The sequence below is a fragment of the Carcharodon carcharias genome, chromosome 36, assembly GCF_017639515.1.
Source record: "Carcharodon carcharias isolate sCarCar2 chromosome 36, sCarCar2.pri, whole genome shotgun sequence".
Classification (NCBI taxonomy): domain Eukaryota; kingdom Metazoa; phylum Chordata; class Chondrichthyes; order Lamniformes; family Lamnidae; genus Carcharodon; species Carcharodon carcharias.
Window position 1 is genome coordinate 4061265 of NC_054502.1, and position 21305 is coordinate 4082569.

The 21305-nt window shown below is 52.1% G+C and overlaps 1 protein-coding gene across 3 annotated transcripts in view; it reads right to left on the reverse strand.

The window, feature by feature from the left end:
- khdc4 (KH domain containing 4, pre-mRNA splicing factor) overlaps positions 1 to 21305 on the reverse strand; it is a 118014-nt gene that overhangs the window by 15904 nt on the left and 80805 nt on the right. For 2 of the 3 annotated variants that reach the window (XM_041179702.1, XM_041179704.1), the window contains exons 11-12: positions 5542 to 5709; positions 1157 to 1266 (exon numbers count right to left, since the gene is read on the reverse strand). In XM_041179702.1, the coding sequence (XP_041035636.1) occupies positions 1157 to 1266; positions 5542 to 5709 (278 nt within the window). The remainder of the gene's footprint in view (positions 1 to 1156; positions 1267 to 5541; positions 5710 to 21305) is intronic. The other variant, XM_041179703.1, reaches the window with a different exon arrangement.

Consider the following 21305-nt stretch of genomic DNA (forward strand, 5'->3'; position numbering starts at 1 on the left):
CACATCCCTGTGCAGGGTTACTCTCCCTGGGGTACTGACACACAGAACAGGAGATCCCAGCTCATATCCCTGTGCAGAGTTACTCTCCCTGGTGTACTAACCCACACAACAGGAGAATCAGCTCACATCCCTGTGCAGGGTTACTCTCCCTGATGTACTGACTCACACAACAGGAGATCCCAGCTCACATCCCTGTGCAGAGTCACTCTCCCTGGGGTACTGACCCACAGAACAGGAGACTCCAGCTCACATCCCTGTGCAGGGTTATCCTCCCTGGGGTACTGACACACACAACAGGAGACTCCAGCTCACATCCCTGTGCAGGGTCACTCTCCCTGGGGTACTGACCCACAGAACAGGAGATCCCAGCTCACATCCCTGTGCAGGGTCACTCTCCCTGGGGTACTGACCCAAAGAACAGGAGATCCCAGCTCAAATCCCTGTGCAGGGTTACTCTCCCTGGTGTACTGACCCACAGAACAGGAGACTCCAGCTCACATCCCTGTGCAGAGTTACTCTCCCTGGTGTACTGACCCACAGAACAGGAGACTCCAGCTCATATCCCTGTGCAGAGTTACTCTCCCTGGGGTACTGACCCACAGAACAGGAGATCCCAGCTCACATCCCTGTGCAGGGTTAGTCTCCCTGGGGTACTGACCCACAGAACAGGAGAATCCAGCTCATATCCCTGTGCAGGGTTACTCTCCCTGGGTTACTGACCCACAGAATAGGAAGGAGCCCGAATTATTCCCAACCTGTGTGAAGGTAATTGACCTTCAGTAGCCCAACAACACACCCAGGTTGCATGACATGCTAGCTCTGATCTTGATGGAAACGAGAGTCAGATTAGGATCCAATACCCTCTCAATACTAACAAGTGTTCACAGTGCATAACATGCAAACAGCCTCTGACGCTCCAGCACAGCCAGGTCATTGGACAGGAGACAGCACTGAAGGTACAGACACATTTTGTTGGGTGATTCTCATAGCAGGATCATCCGTACTGCCAAAGGCCCTAGCTCGAGACCAGGAATCAGCTGACTCAGCAATGAACCTCAACAGGAGGCTGGCACATGTGGGGATCAGAACCACACTGTGGGATATGTTTCCTGAAGCCCACTCAAATTTTTAAAAAGAACAAGGCAGAGACACCCACCTGTCCCTCTCCTTCGCTCTGCCACAGGGATCAGCGAAGATCACACCAGTTCCACTTCGTCCGGTCTGAGAGGACCCTGTACCTAAATTAGTCATATGAATGGGTCCATGCTATGAGCAGAAAAAAGCAGCAGCATTAGCAGCAGTAACAATGCTTCCAACCGCAGCATCCCATTGCTAGGTTTCAGATGTGAACACATACTGACTACCCAAGTCTATTTAAAAGATGCACCAGCCTGACTAGTTCCAAGGCTGAAACAAACGTCCCCTATTCCAGATTTCACAGTCTGCTGCGGAGGCTGGTACTCCATGCCCTGAATTTTGGCACTGTTCATTCCAAGAGACAGGAAGAGAGCCTGCAATGAAAGCAACTTATAGTAGCTGCTCTTCCCCAATGATCTTTCAACATGCAGACCAGGCCAGCCCAGTAGCACATGCCCTGGGCAAAAACAAAAATATCTGGAAAAATTCAGCAGGTCTGACAGCATCTGTGGAGAGGGATACAGTTGACGTTTCGAGTCCGTATGACTCTTCACCAGAACTAAGACAAATGGAAATGAGACGAAATATAAGCTGGTAGAAGGGGGTGGGTGGGACACAGAGCTCGATAGGGGGGCCAGCGACAGGTGGAGGCCAAGAAGAGACTGCCAAAGATGTCATAGACGAAAGGACAAAGAGGTGTTGATGGTGGTGATATTATCTAAAGGATGTGCTAATGGGGACATTAAGGGTAGAAAGCAGGATGAGCAAGTGACAGATGGCCCTAGTGGGGGTGGGGTGGGGGGAAGGGATTGAAATGGGCTAAAAGGTGGAGATGAAACAATAGATCGAAATAAATCTAAAAATAGAAGGGAAAAGAAAAACTTATTTGTAAAAAAATTATAAATTATTGGAAAAAGGGGGATCGGAAAGGGGGTGGGGATGGAGGAGAGTTCATGATCTGAAGTTGTTGAGCTCAATATTAAGTCCGGAAGTCTATAAAGTGCCTAGAAGATGAGGTGTTGTTCGTCCAGCGTGCGTTGAGCTTCACTGGAACATTGCAGCAGGCCAAGGACGGACACGTGGGCATGACAGCAGGATGGTATGTTGAAATGGCAAGCGAGAGGCCTGAGTCATGCTTGTGGACAGACCAAAGGTGTTCTGCAAAGCGGTCACTCAGTCTGCATTTGGTCTCTCCAACGTAGAGGAGACCACATTGGGAGCAGCAAACGCAGTAGACTAAATTATGGGAAGTGCAAGTGAAATGCTGCTTCACTTGAAAGGAGTGTTTGGGCCCCTGGACGGTGAGGAGGGGGGGAAGTAAAATGGCAGGTGTTGCACCTTCTGCGGTTGCATGGGAAGGTGCCGTGGGAGGGGGTTAAGGTGTAGGGAGTGATGGAGGAGTGGACAAGGGTGTCCTGGAGGGAACGATCCCTGCGGAATGCCACCGGGGTGTGGAAGGGAAGATATGTTTATTGGTGGCATCATGCTGGAGTTGGCGGAAATGGCAGAGGATGATCCTTTGAACGCGGAGACTGGTGGGGTGATAAGTGAGGACAAGGGGGACCCTATCATGGTTCTGGGAGGGAGAGGAAGGTGTGTGAGGGCGGATGCTCGGGAGATGGGCCGGACACAGTTGAGGGCCCTGTCAACCACCATGGGTGGAAAACCTCAGTTAAGGAAGAAGGAGGACATGTCAGAGGAACTGTTTTAGAAAGTGGCATCATCAGAACAGATGCAACGGAGGCGAAGGAACTGAGAGAATGGGATGGAGTCCTTACAGGAAGCAGGGTGTGAGGAGCTGTAGTCGAGGTAGCTGTGGGAGTCGGTAGGCTTTTAATGAATATTGGCAGATAGTCTATCACCAGAGATTGAGACAGAGAGGTCAAGGAAGGGAAGGGAAGTGTCAGAGATGGACCACGTGAAAATGATGGAGGGGTGGAAATCGGGAGCAAAATTAATAAATTTTTCCAGATCCAGATGAGAGCATGAAGCAGCACCGAAGTAATCATCAATGTACTGGAGAAAGAGTTGTGGGAGGGGGCCTGAGTAGGACTGGAACAAGGAGTGTTCCACATACCCCATAAAGAGACAAGCATAACTGGGGCCCATGCGGATACCCATAGCCACAGCTTTTACTTAAGATGAAGTGAGACGAGTTTAAGGAGAAATTGTTCAGTGTGAGAACAAGTTCAGCCAGACGGAGGAGAGTAGTGGTGGATGGGGATTGTTGGGGCCTCTGTTCGAGGAAGAAGCGGAGAGCCATCAGACCATCCCGGTGGGGGACGAAGGTGTAGAGGGATTGGACGTCTAAGGTGAAGAGGCGGTGGTTGGGGCCAGGGAACTGGAAATTGTTGATATGATGTAGGGCATGAGAGGAATCGCGGATGCAGGTGGGAAGAGACAGGACAAGGAGAGAGAGAATGGAGTCAAGATAGCAAGAAATGAGTTCCGTGGGGCAGGAACAGGCTGACACGACTGGTCTGCCAGGGCAGTCTTGTTTGTGGATTTTGAGTGGGAGGTAGAAGCAGGCCGTCCGTGGTTGGGAGGCTATGAAGTTGGAAGCTGTGGAGGGAAGATCTCCAGAGGAGATGACGTCAGTGACAGTCCTGGAAACAATGGCTTGATGTTCAGTGGTGGGATCATGGTCCAGGGGGAGGTAGGAGGAAGTGTCTGCGAGTTGACGCTCAGCCTCTGCGAGGTAGAGGTCAGTGCGCCAGACAACCACAGCACCACCCTTGTCGGCAGGTTTGATGACAAAGTCAGGGTTGGACCTGAGAGAACGGAGTGCAGCAAGTTGAGAGAGAGAGACAGGTTAGAGTAGGTGAGAGGAGCAGAGAAATTGAGACAACTAATGTCACGCCGACAGTTCTCAATGAAAAGATCAAGAGCAGGTAAAAATCCAGAGGAGGGGTCCAGGCGGAGGGAAAATATTGGTGGCAGGTAAAAGGATCCGTTGAACGGGGAGAGGGCTCCTGCCCAAAGAAGTGAGCACAGAGATGGAGGCAGCGAATGCCCTGGGCACCCTGGCCTACTTACTATAGCACATGCTAATCAATACTGCCAGAAACTAGAGACTTGTAAAACAGCTTTGAAAGCAGGGCATGAAATTCAATTAGGCAACATCCTAATGATCACCGACCACTAAACTAAACCAACCAATTCAAAATTAAATAGCAATCTCACTCTAATTTGTGAAAGGACAGCTATTCTATTAGTGGCAATGAGGAACATTGTGTAGAGATTCTAGAGGGAGCTTTACTCTGTATCTAACCCCGTGCTGTACCTGTCCTGGGAGTGTTTGATGGGGATAGTGTAGTGGGAGCTTTACTCTGTATCTAACCCCGTGCTGTACCTGTCCTGGGAGTGTTTGATGGGGACAGTGTAGAGGGAACTTTACTCTGTATCTAACCCTGTGCTGTACCTGTCCTGGGAGTGTTTGATGGGGACAGTGTTGAGGGAGCTTTACTCTGTATCTAACCCCGTGCTGTCCCTGTCCTGGGAGTGTTTGATGGGAACAGTGTAGAGGGAGCTTTACTCTGTATCTAACTTGTGCTATATAAAAATGGTTTTGTTTATAAGCATTGTTGAACACTACCCTATTCCAAGTCCATTAACCAGGTCTACTGGAGATGCATCACCTCCTGATTGAAACCTTCGCTCACAAGATCTGTACTGTTGAAAAGGAATGCAGTGTTTCCGGATATGTTGCTGTTCTGTTACTAGTACCACCCTGTACAATAATAGGCCCTCAACCCCCTTCTCTTAGTAAAACCTCCCTGGCTGCAACAACCACATAGAGATGATCGACAGCATACCTCCTGCATGCTTTCGAGGCCTGGAGACATTTCCACCTTCATCATTTAGCACTAAATAGAGTAAATCTGAAACACACCCAGGGGAGGGCAGCTGAGTGCCTTATGCTGCTACATCAAAATCTCACACACACACACATCCCCATTCAAACACACAAATATACGCCCAAAACACTCACTTTGATAAGGACAGGGCTAAGAGAAGACCCTTTACCAGACTGGTAACCAAACAGTGCCTCGCACACAGTCCCTGTGACAAGGTAGATCTCTCAAAGGACTGCACTGGAGTGTTGGTAAAATGATACGCTCTGGTCCCAGAATGGGGCTACAAAATGAGCAAAACTGGTCCCTTCAGCTTCTCTGACCATGGTGATGTGAGGCCTCAGTATAACCTGGTTGAGGACTGTGGGGACAGGATCCAAAAGAGGGAGAAGAAATTCAATAGCCACTTTTGGCCTGGGGAGTCTAATGATGTAGAGGACAGGCACAGTGCAAATACAAGCAGCTAATAGTCAGCTAGGATTCAGTGCCTACAAAACCCGCGTCTTGCTGCCTTTCACAATCCTGCAGTGAGTAAGGGCGCATCTCCCACCTGGTACCCCAGCAGTGCCGATTCCTCCTCACTCTCTTCAGTGAAGCGTCTCTTGTTCCCCTGAGGTGGAGGGAGGTGGGCGGAGGGTCTTGGAGCAGCTGACATCCCCTCATAACCAGGCGTGTTCACAGGTAACGGTGGAGCATAGCTGCCAACCACAGGGCTCTGCTGCACACGAACAGGAATTTTAATTAGGACAAAAAAGTTCAACTCAGAAAATATAGGCATCTTCACTACTAGAACCCTTTCCCCCACCTCACCCACTAACACCCAGACTAGTGCTCCACAGGTACCTGGCATCTTACCATCCCTCCTGAAATGATAAGGCTTTACCAGCCTAGACAGTCAGAGCTCCAAGTTAATCAACCAGGGAGGGCAACACAGCTAAGCCCAGCCTTTGACCGACTTGAAAGTCTACGGTGGGAACTGCCCATGGTAACACAGACATTTCCAGCACAATACTGTAACTGATATAGGTGTTAATTTCAGAATATCACAAGTGGTGAATGAATGGAATAATTTGAGCAATAGGAACTGATCCAGAACCAAAACCCCAAAGAGTCCAAATTTAATCAGTGTCAGACACTTAACACATCCAGTCCCAGATATAACCGGTATCAGACACGCCCACGCTGCTAAACACAGCCCAAACCCACATATAACTGGTATCAGGCACTCCCAACCCACTAAACACAGCCAAACACATCTTCCCTTCACCCCCGCTGTCGGCATTCCGTAGGGATCGTTCCCTCCGGGACACCCTGGTCCACTCCTCCATTACCCCCTACTCCTCAACCCCCACCCACGGCACCTCCACATGCCCACGCAAAAGATGCAACACCTGCCCCTTCACTTCCTCTCTCCTCACCATCCAAGGGCCCAAACACTCCTTTCAAGTGAAGCAGCATTTCACTTGCATTTCCCCCAACTTAGTCTACAGTATTCGTAGCTCCCAATGTGGTCTCCTCTACATTGGAGAAACCAAACGTAAACTGGGCGACCGCTTTGCAGAACATCTGCGGTCTGTCCGCAAGAATGACCCAAACCTCCCTGTCGCTTGCCATTTTAACACTCCACCCTGCTCTCTTGCCCACATGTCTGTCCTTGGCTTGCTGCATTGTTCCAGTGAAGTCCAATGCAAACTGGAGGAACAACACCTCATCTTCCGACTAGTCACTTTACAGCCTTCCGGACTGAATATTGAATTCAACAACTTTAGGTCTTGAGCTCCTTCCTCCATCCCCACCCCGTTTCTGTTTCCCCCTTCCTTTTGTTTTTTCCAATAAATTATATAGATTTTTCTTTTCCCACCTATTTCCATTATTTTTAAATTTTTTAAATCTTTTATGCTCCTCCCACCCCCACTAGAGCTATACCTTGAGTGCCCTACCATCCATTCTTAATTAGCACATTCATTTAGATAATATCACCAACTTCAACACCTATGTGTTCTTTTGTTCTGTTGTCTGTGACATCTTTTGGTGATCTGCTTCTATCACTGCTTGTTTGTCCCTACAACCACACCACCCCCCTCCGCTTCTCTCCCGCCACCACCCCCCGCCCCCACACGCCAACCCCCACCCCCGCCCCCCCACCCCGACCCCGCCCACACACACCTTAAACCAGTTTATATTTCACCCCTTCCTTGGATTCACCTAGTTCTGTTGAAGGGTCATGAGGACTCGAAACGTCAACTCTTTTCTTCTCCGCCGATGCTGCCAGACCTGCTGAGTTTTTCCAGGTAATTCTGTCTTTGTTCCAGTCCCAGATATAACCACCATAAGATACTCCCACCCTCTAAATACAGCCCAGACCCAGATATAACCAGTATCAGATACTCCCACCCCTCTAAACACAGCCAGTCCCAGATATAACCGGTGTCAGACACTCCCACCCCACTAAACACAGCCCAGTCCCAGATATAACCAGTATCAGATACTCCCACCCCACTAAACACAGCCCAGACCCAGAAATAACCGGTATCAGATACTCCCACCCCACTAAACACAGCCCAGACCCAGATATGACCGGTATCAGACACTCCCAGCCCAAACACGGCCAGTCCCAGATATAACCGGAATCAGACACTCCCAGCCCAAACACGGCCAGTCCCAGATATAACCGGTATCAGACACTCCTGCCCCAAACACGGCCAGTCCCAGATATAACCGGTATCAGACACTCCTGCCCCAAACACAGCCAGTCCCAGATATAACCGGTATCAGACACTCCCAGCCCAAACACAGCCAGTCCCAGATATAACCGGTATCATACACTCCTGCCCCAAACACAGCCATTCCCAGATATGACCGGTATCAAACACTCCCAGCCCAAACACAGCCTGTCCCAGATGTAACCGGTATCATACACTCCTGCCCCAAACACAGTCGGTCCCAGATATGACCGGTATCAGACACTCGCACCCCCACAAACACGGCCAGTCCCAGATATAACCGGTATCAGACACTCCCACCCAACCACGGCCAGTCCCAGATATAACCGGTATCAGACACTCCCACCCAACCACGGCCAGTACCAGATATAACCGGTATCAGACACTCCCACCCAACCACGGCCAGTCCCAGATGTAACCGGTATCAGACACTCCTGCCCCAAACACAGCCATTCCCAGATGTAACCGGTATCAGGCACTCCTGCCCCAAACACAGCCAGTCCCAGATATAACCGGTATCAGACACTCCTGCAACAAACACGGCCAGTCCCAGATATAACCGGTATCAGACACTCCCAGCCCAAACACAGCCAGTCCCAGATATAACCAGTATCAGACACTCCTGCCCCAAACACAGCCAGTCCCAGATATAACTGGTATCAGACACTCCCAGCGGGAAACACAGCCAGTCCCAGATATAACCGGTATCAGACACTCCCAGCGTGAAACACAGCCAGTCCCAGATATAAGCGGTATCAGACACTCCCAGCCCAAACACAGCCAATCCCAGATATAACCGGTATCAGACACTCCCAGCCCAAACACAGCCAGTCCCAGATATAACCGGTATCAGACACTCCCAGCCCAAACACAGCCAGTCCCAGATATAACCGGTATCAGACACTCCCAGCCCAAACACAGCCAGTCCCAGATATAACCGGTATCAGACACTCCCAGCCCAAACACAGCCAGTCCCAGATATAACCGGTATCAGACACTCCCAGCGTGAAACACAGCCAGTCCCAGATATAACCGGTATCAGACACTCCCAGCCCAAACACAGCCAGTCCCAGATATGACCGGTATCAGACACTCCCAGCGTGAAACACAGCCAGTCCCAGATATAACCGGTATCAGACACTCCTGCCCCAAACGCAGCCAGTCCCAGATATAACCGGTATCAGACACTCCCAGCCCAAACACAGCCAGTCCCAGATATAACCGGTATCAGACACTCCTGCCCCAAACACGGCCAGTCCCAGATATAACCGGTATCAGACAATCCTGCCCCAAACACGGCCAGTCCCAGATATAACCGGTATCAGACACTCCTGCCCCAAACACGGCCAGTCCAGATATAACCGGTATCAGACACTCCTGCCCCAAACACGGCCAGTCCCAGATATAACCGGTATCAGACACTCCTGCCCCAAACACGGCCAGTCCCAGATATAACCGGTATCAGACACTCACAGCCCAAACACAGCCAGTCCCAGATATAACTGGTATCAGACACTCCCAGCCCAAACACAGCCAGTCCCAGATATAACCAGTATCAGACACTCCCAGCCCAAACACAGCCAGTCCCAGATATAACTGGTATCAGACACTCCCAGCCCAAACACAGCCAGTCCCAGATATAACCGGTATCAGACACTCCTGCCCCAAACACAGCCAGTCCCAGATATAACCGGTATCAGACACTCCCAGCCCAAACACGGCCAGTCCCAGATATAACCGGTATCAGACACTCCTGCCCCAAACACGGCCAGTCCCAGATATAACCGGTATCAGACACTCCTGCCCCAAACACGGCCAGTCCCAGATATAACCGGTATCAGACACTCCTGCCCCAAACACGGCCAGTCCCAGATATAACCGGTATCAGACACTCCTGCCCCAAACTCGGCCAGTCCCAGATATAACCGGTATCAGACACTCCCAGCCCAAACACAGCCAGTCCCAGATATAACTGGTATCAGACACTCCCAGCGTGAAACACAGCCAGTCCCAGATGTAACCGGTATCAGACACTCCTGCCCCAAACACGGCCAGTCCCAGATGTAACCGGTATCAGACACTCCTGCCCCAAACACAGCCAGTCCCAGATATAACCGGTATCAGGCACTCCTGCCCCAAACACAGCCAGTCCCAGATATAACCGGTATCAGACACTCCCAGCGTGAAACACAGCCAGTCCCAGATATAACCGGTATCAGACACTCCCAGCGTGAAACACAGCCAGTCCCAGATATAACCGGTATCAGACACTCCAAGCGTGAAACACAGCCAGTCCCAGATATAACCGGTATCAGACACTCCCAGCGTGAAACACAGCCAGTCCCAGATATAACCGGTATCAGACACTCCCAGCGTGAAACACAGCCAGTCCTAGATATAACCGGTATCAGACACTCCTGCCCCAAACACAGCCATTCCCAGATATGACCGGTATCAGACACTCGCACCCAACCACGGCCAGTCCCAGATATAACCAGTATCAGACGCTCCTGCCCCAAACGCAGCCAGTCCCAGATGTAACCGGTATCAGACACTCCCAGCGTGAAACACAGCCAGTCCCAGATATAACCGGTATCAGACACTCCCAGCCCAAACACAGCAAGTCCCAGATATGACCGGTATCAGACACTCCCAGCGTGAAACACAGCCAGTCCCAGATATAACCGGTATCAGACACTCCTGCCCCAAACGCAGCCAGTCCCAGATATAACCGGTATCAGACACTCCCAGCCCAAACACAGCCAGTCCCAGATATAACCGGTATCAGACACTCCTGCCCCAAACACGGCCAGTCCCAGATATAACCGGTATCAGACACTCCTGCCCCAAACACGGCCAGTCCCAGATATAACCGGTATCAGACACTCCTGCCCCAAACACGGCCAGTCCCAGATATAACCGGTATCAGACACTCCCAGCCCAAACACAGCCAGTCCCAGATATAACTGGTATCAGACACTCCCAGCCCAAACACAGCCAGTCCCAGATATAACCGGTATCAGACACTCCAAGCCCAAACACAGCCAGTCCCAGATATAACTGGTATCAGACACTCCCAGCCCAAACACAGCCAGTCCCAGATATAACCGGTATCAGACACTCCTGCCCCAAACACGGCCAGTCCCAGATATAACCGGTATCAGACACTCCTGCCCCAAACACGGCCAGTCCCAGATATAACCGGTATCAGACACTCCCAGCCCAAACACAGCCAGTCCCAGATATAACTGGTATCAGACACTCCCAGCCCAAACACAGCCAGTCCCAGATATAACCGGTATCAGACACTCCCAGCCCAAACACGGCCAGTCCCAGATATAACCGGTATCAGACACTCCCAGCCCAAACACGGCCAGTCCCAGATATAACCGGTATCAGACACTCCTGCCCCAAACACGGCCAGTCCCAGATATAACCGGTATCAGACACTCCTGCCCCAAACACGGCCAGTCCCAGATATAACCGGTATCAGACACTCCTGCCCCAAACACGGCCAGTCCCAGATATAACCGGTATCAGACACTCTTGCCCCAAACACGGCCAGTCCCAGATATAACCGGTATCAGACACTCCCAGCCCAAACACAGCCAGTCCCAGATATAACTGGTATCAGACACTCCCAGCCCAAACACAGCCAGTCCCAGATATAACTGGTATCAGACACTCCCAGCGTGAAACACAGCCAGTCCCAGATGTAACCGGTATCAGACACTCCTGCCCCAAACACAGCCAGTCCCAGATATAACCGGTATCAGGCACTCCTGCCCCAAACACAGCCAGTCCCAGATATAACCGGTATCAGACACTCCCAGCGTGAAACACAGCCAGTCCCAGATATAACCGGTATCAGACACTCCCAGCGTCAAACACAGCCAGTCCCAGATATAACCGGTATCAGACACTCCCAGCGTGAAACACAGCCAGTCCCAGATATAACCGGTATCAGACACTCCCAGCGTGAAACACAGCCAGTCCCAGATATAACCGGTATCAGACACTCCCAGCGTGAAACACAGCCAGTCCTAGATATAACCGGTATCAGACACTCCTGCCCCAAACACAGCCATTCCCAGATATGACCGGTATCAGACACTCGCACCCAACCACGGCCAGTCCCAGATATAACCAGTATCAGACGCTCCTGCCCCAAACGCAGCCAGTCCCAGATGTAACCGGTATCAGACACTCCCAGCCCAAACACAGCCAGTCCCAGATATAACCGGTATCAGGCACTCCTGCCCCAAACACAGCCAGTCCCAGATATAACCGGTATCAGACACTCCCAGCCCAAACACAGCCAGTCCCAGATATAACCGGTATCAGACACTCCCAGCGTGAAACACAGCCAGTCCCAGATATAACCGGTATCAGACACTCCTGCCCCAAACACAGCCAGTCCCAGATATAACCGGTATCAGACACTCCCAGCCCAAACACGGCCAGTCCCAGATATAACCGGTATCAGACACTCCTGCCCCAAACACAGCCAGTCCCAGATATAACCGCTATCAGACACTCCCAGCGTGAAACACAGCCAGTCCCAGATATAACCAGTATCAGACACTCCTGCCCCAAACACGGCCAGTCCCAGATATAACCGGTATCAGACACTCCCACCCAACCACGGCCAGTCCCAGATTTAACCGGTATCAGACATTCCCAGCGTGAAACACAGCCAGTCCCAGATATAACCGGTATCAGACACTCCTGCCCCAAACACAGCCAGTCCCAGATATAACCAGTATCAGACACTCCTGCCCCAAACACGGCCAGTCCCAGATATAACCGGTAACAGACACTCCCACCCAACCACGGCCAGTCCCAGATGTAACCGGTATCAGACACTCCCAGCGTGAAACACAGCCAGTCCCAGATATAACCGGTATCAGACACTCGCACCCCCACAAACACGGCCAGTCCCAGATATAACCGGTATCAGACACTCCCACCCAACCACGGCCAGTCCCAGATATAACCGGTATCAGACACTCCCACCCAACCACGGCCAGTCCCAGATATAACCGGTATCAGACACTCCTGCCCCAAACACAGTCGGTCCCAGATATAACCGGTATCAGACACTCCCAGCCCAAACACAGCCAGTCCCAGATATAACCGGTATCAGTCACTCCTGCCCCAAACGCAGCCAGTCCCAGATATAACCGGTATCAGACACTCCCAGCGTGAAACACAGCCAGTCCCAGATATAACCGGTATCAGACACTCCTGCCCCAAACGCAGCCAGTCCCAGATATAACCGGTATCAGACACTCCCAGCGTGAAACACAGCCAGTCCCAGATATAACCGGTATCAGACACTCCCAGCGTGAAACACAGCCAGTCCCAGATATAACCGGTATCAGACACTCCCAGCGTGAAACACAGCCAGTCCCAGATATAACCGGTATCAGACACTCCCAGCGTGAAACACAGCCAGTCCTAGATATAACCGGTATCAGACACTCCCAGCGTGAAACACAGCCAGTCCCAGATATAACCGGTATCAGACACTCCCAGCGTGAAACACAGCCAGTCCCAGATATAACCAGTATCAGACACTCCCAGCGTGAAACACAGCCAGTCCCAGATATAACCGGTATCAGACACTCCCAGCGTGAAACACAGCCAGTCCCAGATATAACCGGTATCAGACACTCCCAACCCAAACACAGCCAGTCCCAGATATAACCGGTATCAGACACTCCCAGCCTAAACACAGCCAGTCCCAGATATAACCGGTATCAGACACTCCCAGCCCAAACACAGCCAGTCCCAGATATAACCGGTATCAGACACTCCCAGCCCAAACACAGCCAGTCCCAGATATAACCGGTATCAGGCAATCCCAGCGTGAAACACAGCCAGTCCCAGATATAACCGGTATCAGACACTCCCAGCCCAAACACAGCCAGTCCCAGATATAACTGGTATCAGACACTCCCAGCGTGAAACACAGCCAGTCCCAGATATAACCGGTATCAGACACTCCCAGCCCAAACACGGCCAGTCCCAGATATAACCGGTATCAGACACTCCCACCCAACCACGGCCAGTCCCAGATATAACCGGTATCAGACACTCCCAGCCCAAACACAGCCAGTCCCAGATGTAACCGGTATCAGACACTCCCAGCCCAAACACGGCCAGTCCCAGATGTAACCGGTATCAGACACTCCCAGCCCAAACACAGCCAGTCCCAGATATAACCGGTATCAGACACTCCCAGCGTGAAACACAGCCAGTCCCAGATATAACCGGTATCAGAAACTCCCACCCAACCACGGCCAGTCCCAGATGTAACCGGTATCAGACACTCCCAGCGTGAAACACAGCCAGTCCCAGATATAACCGGTATCAGACACTCACACCCCCACAAACACGGCCAGTCCCAGATATAACCGGTATCAGACACTCCCACCCAACCACGGACAGTCCCAGATATAACCAGTATCAGACACTCCTGCCCCAAACGCAGCCAGTCCCAGATATAACCAGTATCAGACACTCCTGCCCCAAACGCAGCCAGTCCCAGATATAACCGGTATCAGACACTCCCAGCGTGAAACACAGCCAGTCCCAGATATAACCGGTATCAGACACTCCCAGCCCAAACACAGCCAGTCCCAGATATAACCGGTATCAGACACTCCCAGCCCAAACACAGCCAGTCCCAGATATAACCGGTATCAGACACTCCCAGCCCAAACACAGCGAGTCCCAGATATAACCGGTATCAGACACTCCCAGCGTGAAACACAGCCAGTCCCAGATATAACCGGTATCAGACACTCCCAGCCCAAACACAGCCAGTCCCAGATATAACTGGTATCAGACACTCCCAGCCCAAACACAGCCAGTCCCAGATATAACCGGTATAAGACCTCCCAGCCCAAACACAGCCAGTCCCAGATATAACCGGTATCAGACACTCCCAGCCCAAACACAGCGAGTCCCAGATATAACCGGTATCAGACACTCCCAGCGTGAAACACAGCCAGTCCCAGATATAACCGGTATCAGACACTCCCAGCCCAAACACAGCCAGTCCCAGATATAACTGGTATCAGACACTCCCAGCCCAAACACAGCCAGTCCCAGATATAACCGGTATCAGACACTCCTGCCCCAAACACGGCCAGTCCCAGATATAACCGGTATCAGACACTCCTGCCCCAAACACGGCCAGTCCCAGATATAACCGGTATCAGACACTCCCAGCCCAAACACAGCCAGTCCCAGATATAACTGGTATCAGACACTCCCAGCCCAAACACAGCCAGTCCCAGATATAACCGGTATCAGACACTCGCAGCCCAAACACGGCCAGTCCCAGATATAACCGGTATCAGACACTCCCAGCCCAAACACGGCCAGTCCCAGATATAACCGGTATCAGACACTCCTGCCCCAAACACGGCCAGTCCCAGATATAACCGGTATCAGACACTCCCAGCGTGAAACACAGCCAGTCCCAGATATAACCGGTATCAGACACTCCCAGCCCAAACACAGCCAGTCCCAGATATAACTGGTATCAGACACTCCCAGCCCAAACACAGCCAGTCCCAGATATAACCGGTATCAGACACTCCTGCCCCAAACACGGCCAGTCCCAGATATAACCAGTATCAGACACTCCTGCCCCAAACACGGCCAGTCCCAGATATAACCGGTATCAGACACTCCCAGCCCAAACACAGCCAGTCCCAGATATAACTGGTATCAGACACTCCCAGCCCAAACACAGCCAGTCCCAGATATAACCGGTATCAGACACTCCCAGCCCAAACACAGCCAGTCCCAGATATAACCGCTATCAGACACTCCCAGCGTGAAACACAGCCAGTCCCAGATATAACCAGTATCAGACACTCCTGCCCCAAACACGGCCAGTCCCAGATATAACCGGTATCAGACACTCCCACCCAACCACGGCCAGTCCCAGATTTAACCGGTATCAGACATTCCCAGCGTGAAACACAGCCAGTCCCAGATATAACCGGTATCAGACACTCCTGCCCCAAACACAGCCAGTCCCAGATATAACCAGTATCAGACACTCCTGCCCCAAACACGGCCAGTCCCAGATATAACCGGTATCAGACACTCCCACCCAACCACGGCCAGTCCCAGATGTAACCGGTATCAGACACTCCCAGCGTGAAACACAGCCAGTCCCAGATATAACCGGTATCAGACACTCGCACCCCCACAAACACGGCCAGTCCCAGATATAACCGGTATCAGACACTCCCACCCAACCACGGCCAGTCCCAGATATAACCGGTATCAGACACTCCCACCCAACCACGGCCAGTCCCAGATATAACCGGTATCAGACACTCCTGCCCCAAACACAGTCGGTCCCAGATATAACCGGTATCAGACACTCCCAGCCCAAACACAGCCAGTCCCAGATATAACCGGTATCAGTCACTCCTGCCCCAAACGCAGCCATTCCCAGATATAACCGGTATCAGACACTCCCAGCGTGAAACACAGCCAGTCCCAGATATAACCGGTATCAGACACTCCTGCCCCAAACGCAGCCAGTCCCAGATATAACCGGTATCAGACACTCCCAGCGTGAAACACAGCCAGTCCCAGATATAACCGGTATCAGACACTCCCAGCGTGAAACACAGCCAGTCCCAGATATAACCGGTATCAGACACTCCCAGCGTGAAACACAGCCAGTCCCAGATATAACCGGTATCAGACACTCCCAGCCCAAACACAGCAAGTCCCAGATATGACCGGTATCAGACACTCCCAGCGTGAAACACAGCCAGTCCCAGATATAACCGGTATCAGACACTCCTGCCCCAAACGCAGCCAGTCCCAGATATAACCGGTATCAGACACTCCCAGCCCAAACACAGCCAGTCCCAGATATAACCGGTATCAGACACTCCTGCCCCAAACACGGCCAGTCCCAGATATAACCGGTATCAGACACTCCTGCCCCAAACACGGCCAGTCCCAGATATAACCGGTATCAGACACTCCTGCCCCAAACACGGCCAGTCCCAGATATAACCGGTATCAGACACTCCCAGCCCAAACACAGCCAGTCCCAGATATAACTGGTATCAGACACTCCCAGCCCAAACACAGCCAGTCCCAGATATAACCGGTATCAGACACTCCAAGCCCAAACACAGCCAGTCCCAGATATAACTGGTATCAGACACTCCCAGCCCAAACACAGCCAGTCCCAGATATAACCGGTATCAGACACTCCTGCCCCAAACACGGCCAGTCCCAGATATAACCGGTATCAGACACTCCTGCCCCAAACACGGCCAGTCCCAGATATAACCGGTATCAGACACTCCCAGCCCAAACACAGCCAGTCCCAGATATAACTGGTATCAGACACTCCCAGCCCAAACACAGCCAGTCCCAGATATAACCGGTATCAGACACTCCCAGCCCAAACACGGCCAGTCCCAGATATAACCGGTATCAGACACTCCCAGCCCAAACACGGCCAGTCCCAGATATAACCGGTATCAGACACTCCTGCCCCAAACACGGCCAGTCCCAGATATAACCGGTATCAGACACTCCTGCCCCAAACACGGCCAGTCCCAGATATAACCGGTATCAGACACTCCTGCCCCAAACACGGCCAGTCCCAGATATAACCGGTATCAGACACTCTTGCCCCAAACACGGCCAGTCCCAGATATAACCGGTATCAGACACTCCCAGCCCAAACACAGCCAGTCCCAGATATAACTGGTATCAGACACTCCCAGCCCAAACACAGCCAGTCCCAGATATAACTGGTATCAGACACTCCCAGCGTGAAACACAGCCAGTCCCAGATGTAACCGGTATCAGACACTCCTGCCCCAAACACAGCCAGTCCCAGATATAACCGGTATCAGGCACTCCTGCCCCAAACACAGCCAGTCCCAGATATAACCGGTATCAGACACTCCCAGCGTGAAACACAGCCAGTCCCAGATATAACCGGTATCAGACACTCCCAGCGTCAAACACAGCCAGTCCCAGATATAACCGGTATCAGACACTCCCAGCGTGAAACACAGCCAGTCCCAGATATAACCGGTATCAGACACTCCCAGCGTGAAACACAGCCAGTCCCAGATATAACCGGTATCAGACACTCCCAGCGTGAAACACAGCCAGTCCTAGATATAACCGGTATCAGACACTCCTGCCCCAAACACAGCCATTCCCAGATATGACCGGTATCAGACACTCGCACCCAACCACGGCCAGTCCCAGATATAACCAGTATCAGACGCTCCTGCCCCAAACGCAGCCAGTCCCAGATGTAACCGGTATCAGACACTCCCAGCCCAAACACAGCCAGTCCCAGATATAACCGGTATCAGGCACTCCTGCCCCAAACACAGCCAGTCCCAGATATAACCGGTATCAGACACTCCCAGCCCAAACACAGCCAGTCCCAGATATAACCGGTATCAGACACTCCCAGCGTGAAACACAGCCAGTCCCAGATATAACCGGTATCAGACACTCCTGCCCCAAACACAGCCAGTCCCAGATATAACCGGTATCAGACACTCCCAGCCCAAACACGGCCAGTCCCAGATATAACCGGTATCAGACACTCCTGCCCCAAACACAGCCAGTCCCAGATATAACCGCTATCAGACACTCCCAGCGTGAAACACAGCCAGTCCCAGATATAACCAGTATCAGACACTCCTGCCCCAAACACGGCCAGTCCCAGATATAACCGGTATCAGACACTCCCACCCAACCACGGCCAGTCCCAGATTTAACCGGTATCAGACATTCCCAGCGTGAAACACAGCCAGTCCCAGATATAACCGGTATCAGACACTCCTGCCCCAAACACAGCCAGTCCCAGATATAACCAGTATCAGACACTCCTGCCCCAAACACGGCCAGTCCCAGATATAACCGGTAACAGACACTCCCACCCAACCACGGCCAGTCCCAGATGTAACCGGTATCAGACACTCCCAGCGTGAAACACAGCCAGTCCCAGATATAACCGGTATCAGACACTCGCACCCCCACAAACACGGCCAGTCCCAGATATAACCGGTATCAGACACTCCCACCCAACCACGGCCAGTCCCAGATATAACCGGTATCAGACACTCCCACCCAACCACGGCCAGTCCCAGATATAACCGGTATCAGACACTCCTGCCCCAAACACAGTCGGTCCCAGATATAACCGGTATCAGACACTCCCAGCCCAAACACAGCCAGTCCCAGATATAACCGGTATCAGTCACTCCTGCCCCAAACGCAGCCAGTCCCAGATATAACCGGTATCAGACACTCCCAGCGTGAAACACAGCCAGTCCCAGATATAACCGGTATCAGACACTCCTGCCCCAAACGCAGCCAGTCCCAGATATAACCGGTATCAGACACTCCCAGCGTGAAACACAGCCAGTCCCAGATATAACCGGTATCAGACACTCCCAGCGTGAAACACAGCCAGTCCCAGATATAACCGGTATCAGACACTCCCAGCGTGAAACACAGCCAGTCCCAGATATAACCGGTATCAGACACTCCCAGCGTGAAACACAGCCAGTCCTAGATATAACCGGTATCAGACACTCCCAGCGTGAAACACAGCCAGTCCCAGATATAACCGGTATCAGACACTCCCAGCGTGAAACACAGCCAGTCCCAGATATAACCAGTATCAGACACTCCCAGCGTGAAACACAGCCAGTCCCAGATATAACCGGTATCAGACACTCCCAGCGTGAAACACAGCCAGTCCCAGATATAACCGGTATCAGACACTCCCAACCCAAACACAGCCAGTCCCAGATATAACCGGTATCAGACACTCCCAGCCTAAACACAGCCAGTCCCAGATATAACCGGTATCAGACACTCCCAGCCCAAACACAGCCAGTCCCAGATATAACCGGTATCAGACACTCCCAGCCCAAACACAGCCAGTCCCAGATATAACCGGTATCAGGCAATCCCAGCGTGAAACACAGCCAGTCCCAGATATAACCGGTATCAGACACTCCCAGCCCAAACACAGCCAGTCCCAGATATAACTGGTATCAGACACTCCCAGCGTGAAACACAGCCAGTCCCAGATATAACCGGTATCAGACACTCCCAGCCCAAACACGGCCAGTCCCAGATATAACCGGTATCAGACACTCCCACCCAACCACGGCCAGTCCCAGATATAACCGGTATCAGACACTCCCAGCCCAAACACAGCCAGTCCCAGATGTAACCGGTATCAGACACTCCCAGCCCAAACACGGCCAGTCCCAGATGTAACCGGTATCAGACACTCCCAGCCCAAACACAGCCAGTCCCAGATATAACCGGTATCAGACACTCCCAGCGTGAAACACAGCCAGTCCCAGATATAACCGGTATCAGAAACTCCCACCCAACCACGGCCAGTCCCAGATGTAACCGGTATCAGACACTCCCAGCGTGAAACACAGCCAGTCCCAGATATAACCGGTATCAGACACTCACACCCCCACAAACACGGCCAGTCCCAGATATAACCGGTATCAGACACTCCCACCCAACCACGGACAGTCCCAGATATAACCAGTATCAGACACTCCTGCCCCAAACGCAGCCAGTCCCAGATATAACCAGTATCAGACACTCCTGCCCCAAACGCAGCCAGTCCCAGATATAACCGGTATCAGACACTCCCAGCGTGAAACACAGCCAGTCCCAGATATAACCGGTATCAGACACTCCCAGCCCAAACACAGCCAGTCCCAGATATAACCGGTATCAGACACTCCCAGCCCAAACACAGCCAGTCCCAGATATAACCGGTATCAGACACTCCCAGCCCAAACACAGCGAGTCCCAGATATAACCGGTATCAGACACTCCCAGCGTGAAACACAGCCAGTCCCAGATATAACCGGTATCAGACACTCCCAGCCCAAACACAGCCAGTCCCAGATATAACTGGTATCAGACACTCCCAGCCCAAACACAGCCAGTCCCAGATATAACCGGTATAAGACCTCCCAGCCCAAACACAGCCAGTCCCAGATATAACCGGTATCAGACACTCCCAGCCCAAACACAGCGAGTCCCAGATATAACCGGTATCAGACACTCCCAGCGTGAAACACAGCCAGTCCCAGATATAACCGGTATCAGACACTCCCAGCCCAAACACAGCCAGTCCCAGATATAACTGGTATCAGACACTCCCAGCCCAAACACAGCCAGTCCCAGATATAACCGGTATCAGACACTCCTGCCCCAAACACGGCCAGTCCCAGATATAACCGGTATCAGACACTCCTGCCCCAAACACGGCCAGTCCCAGATATAACCGGTATCAGACACTCCCAGCCCAAACACAGCCAGTCCCAGATATAACTGGTATCAGACACTCCCAGCCCAAACACAGCCAGTCCCAGATATAACCGGTATCAGACACTCGCAGCCCAAACACGGCCAGTCCCAGATATAACCGGTATCAGACACTCCCAGCCCAAACACGGCCAGTCCCAGATATAACCGGTATCAGACACTCCTGCCCCAAACACGGCCAGTCCCAGAT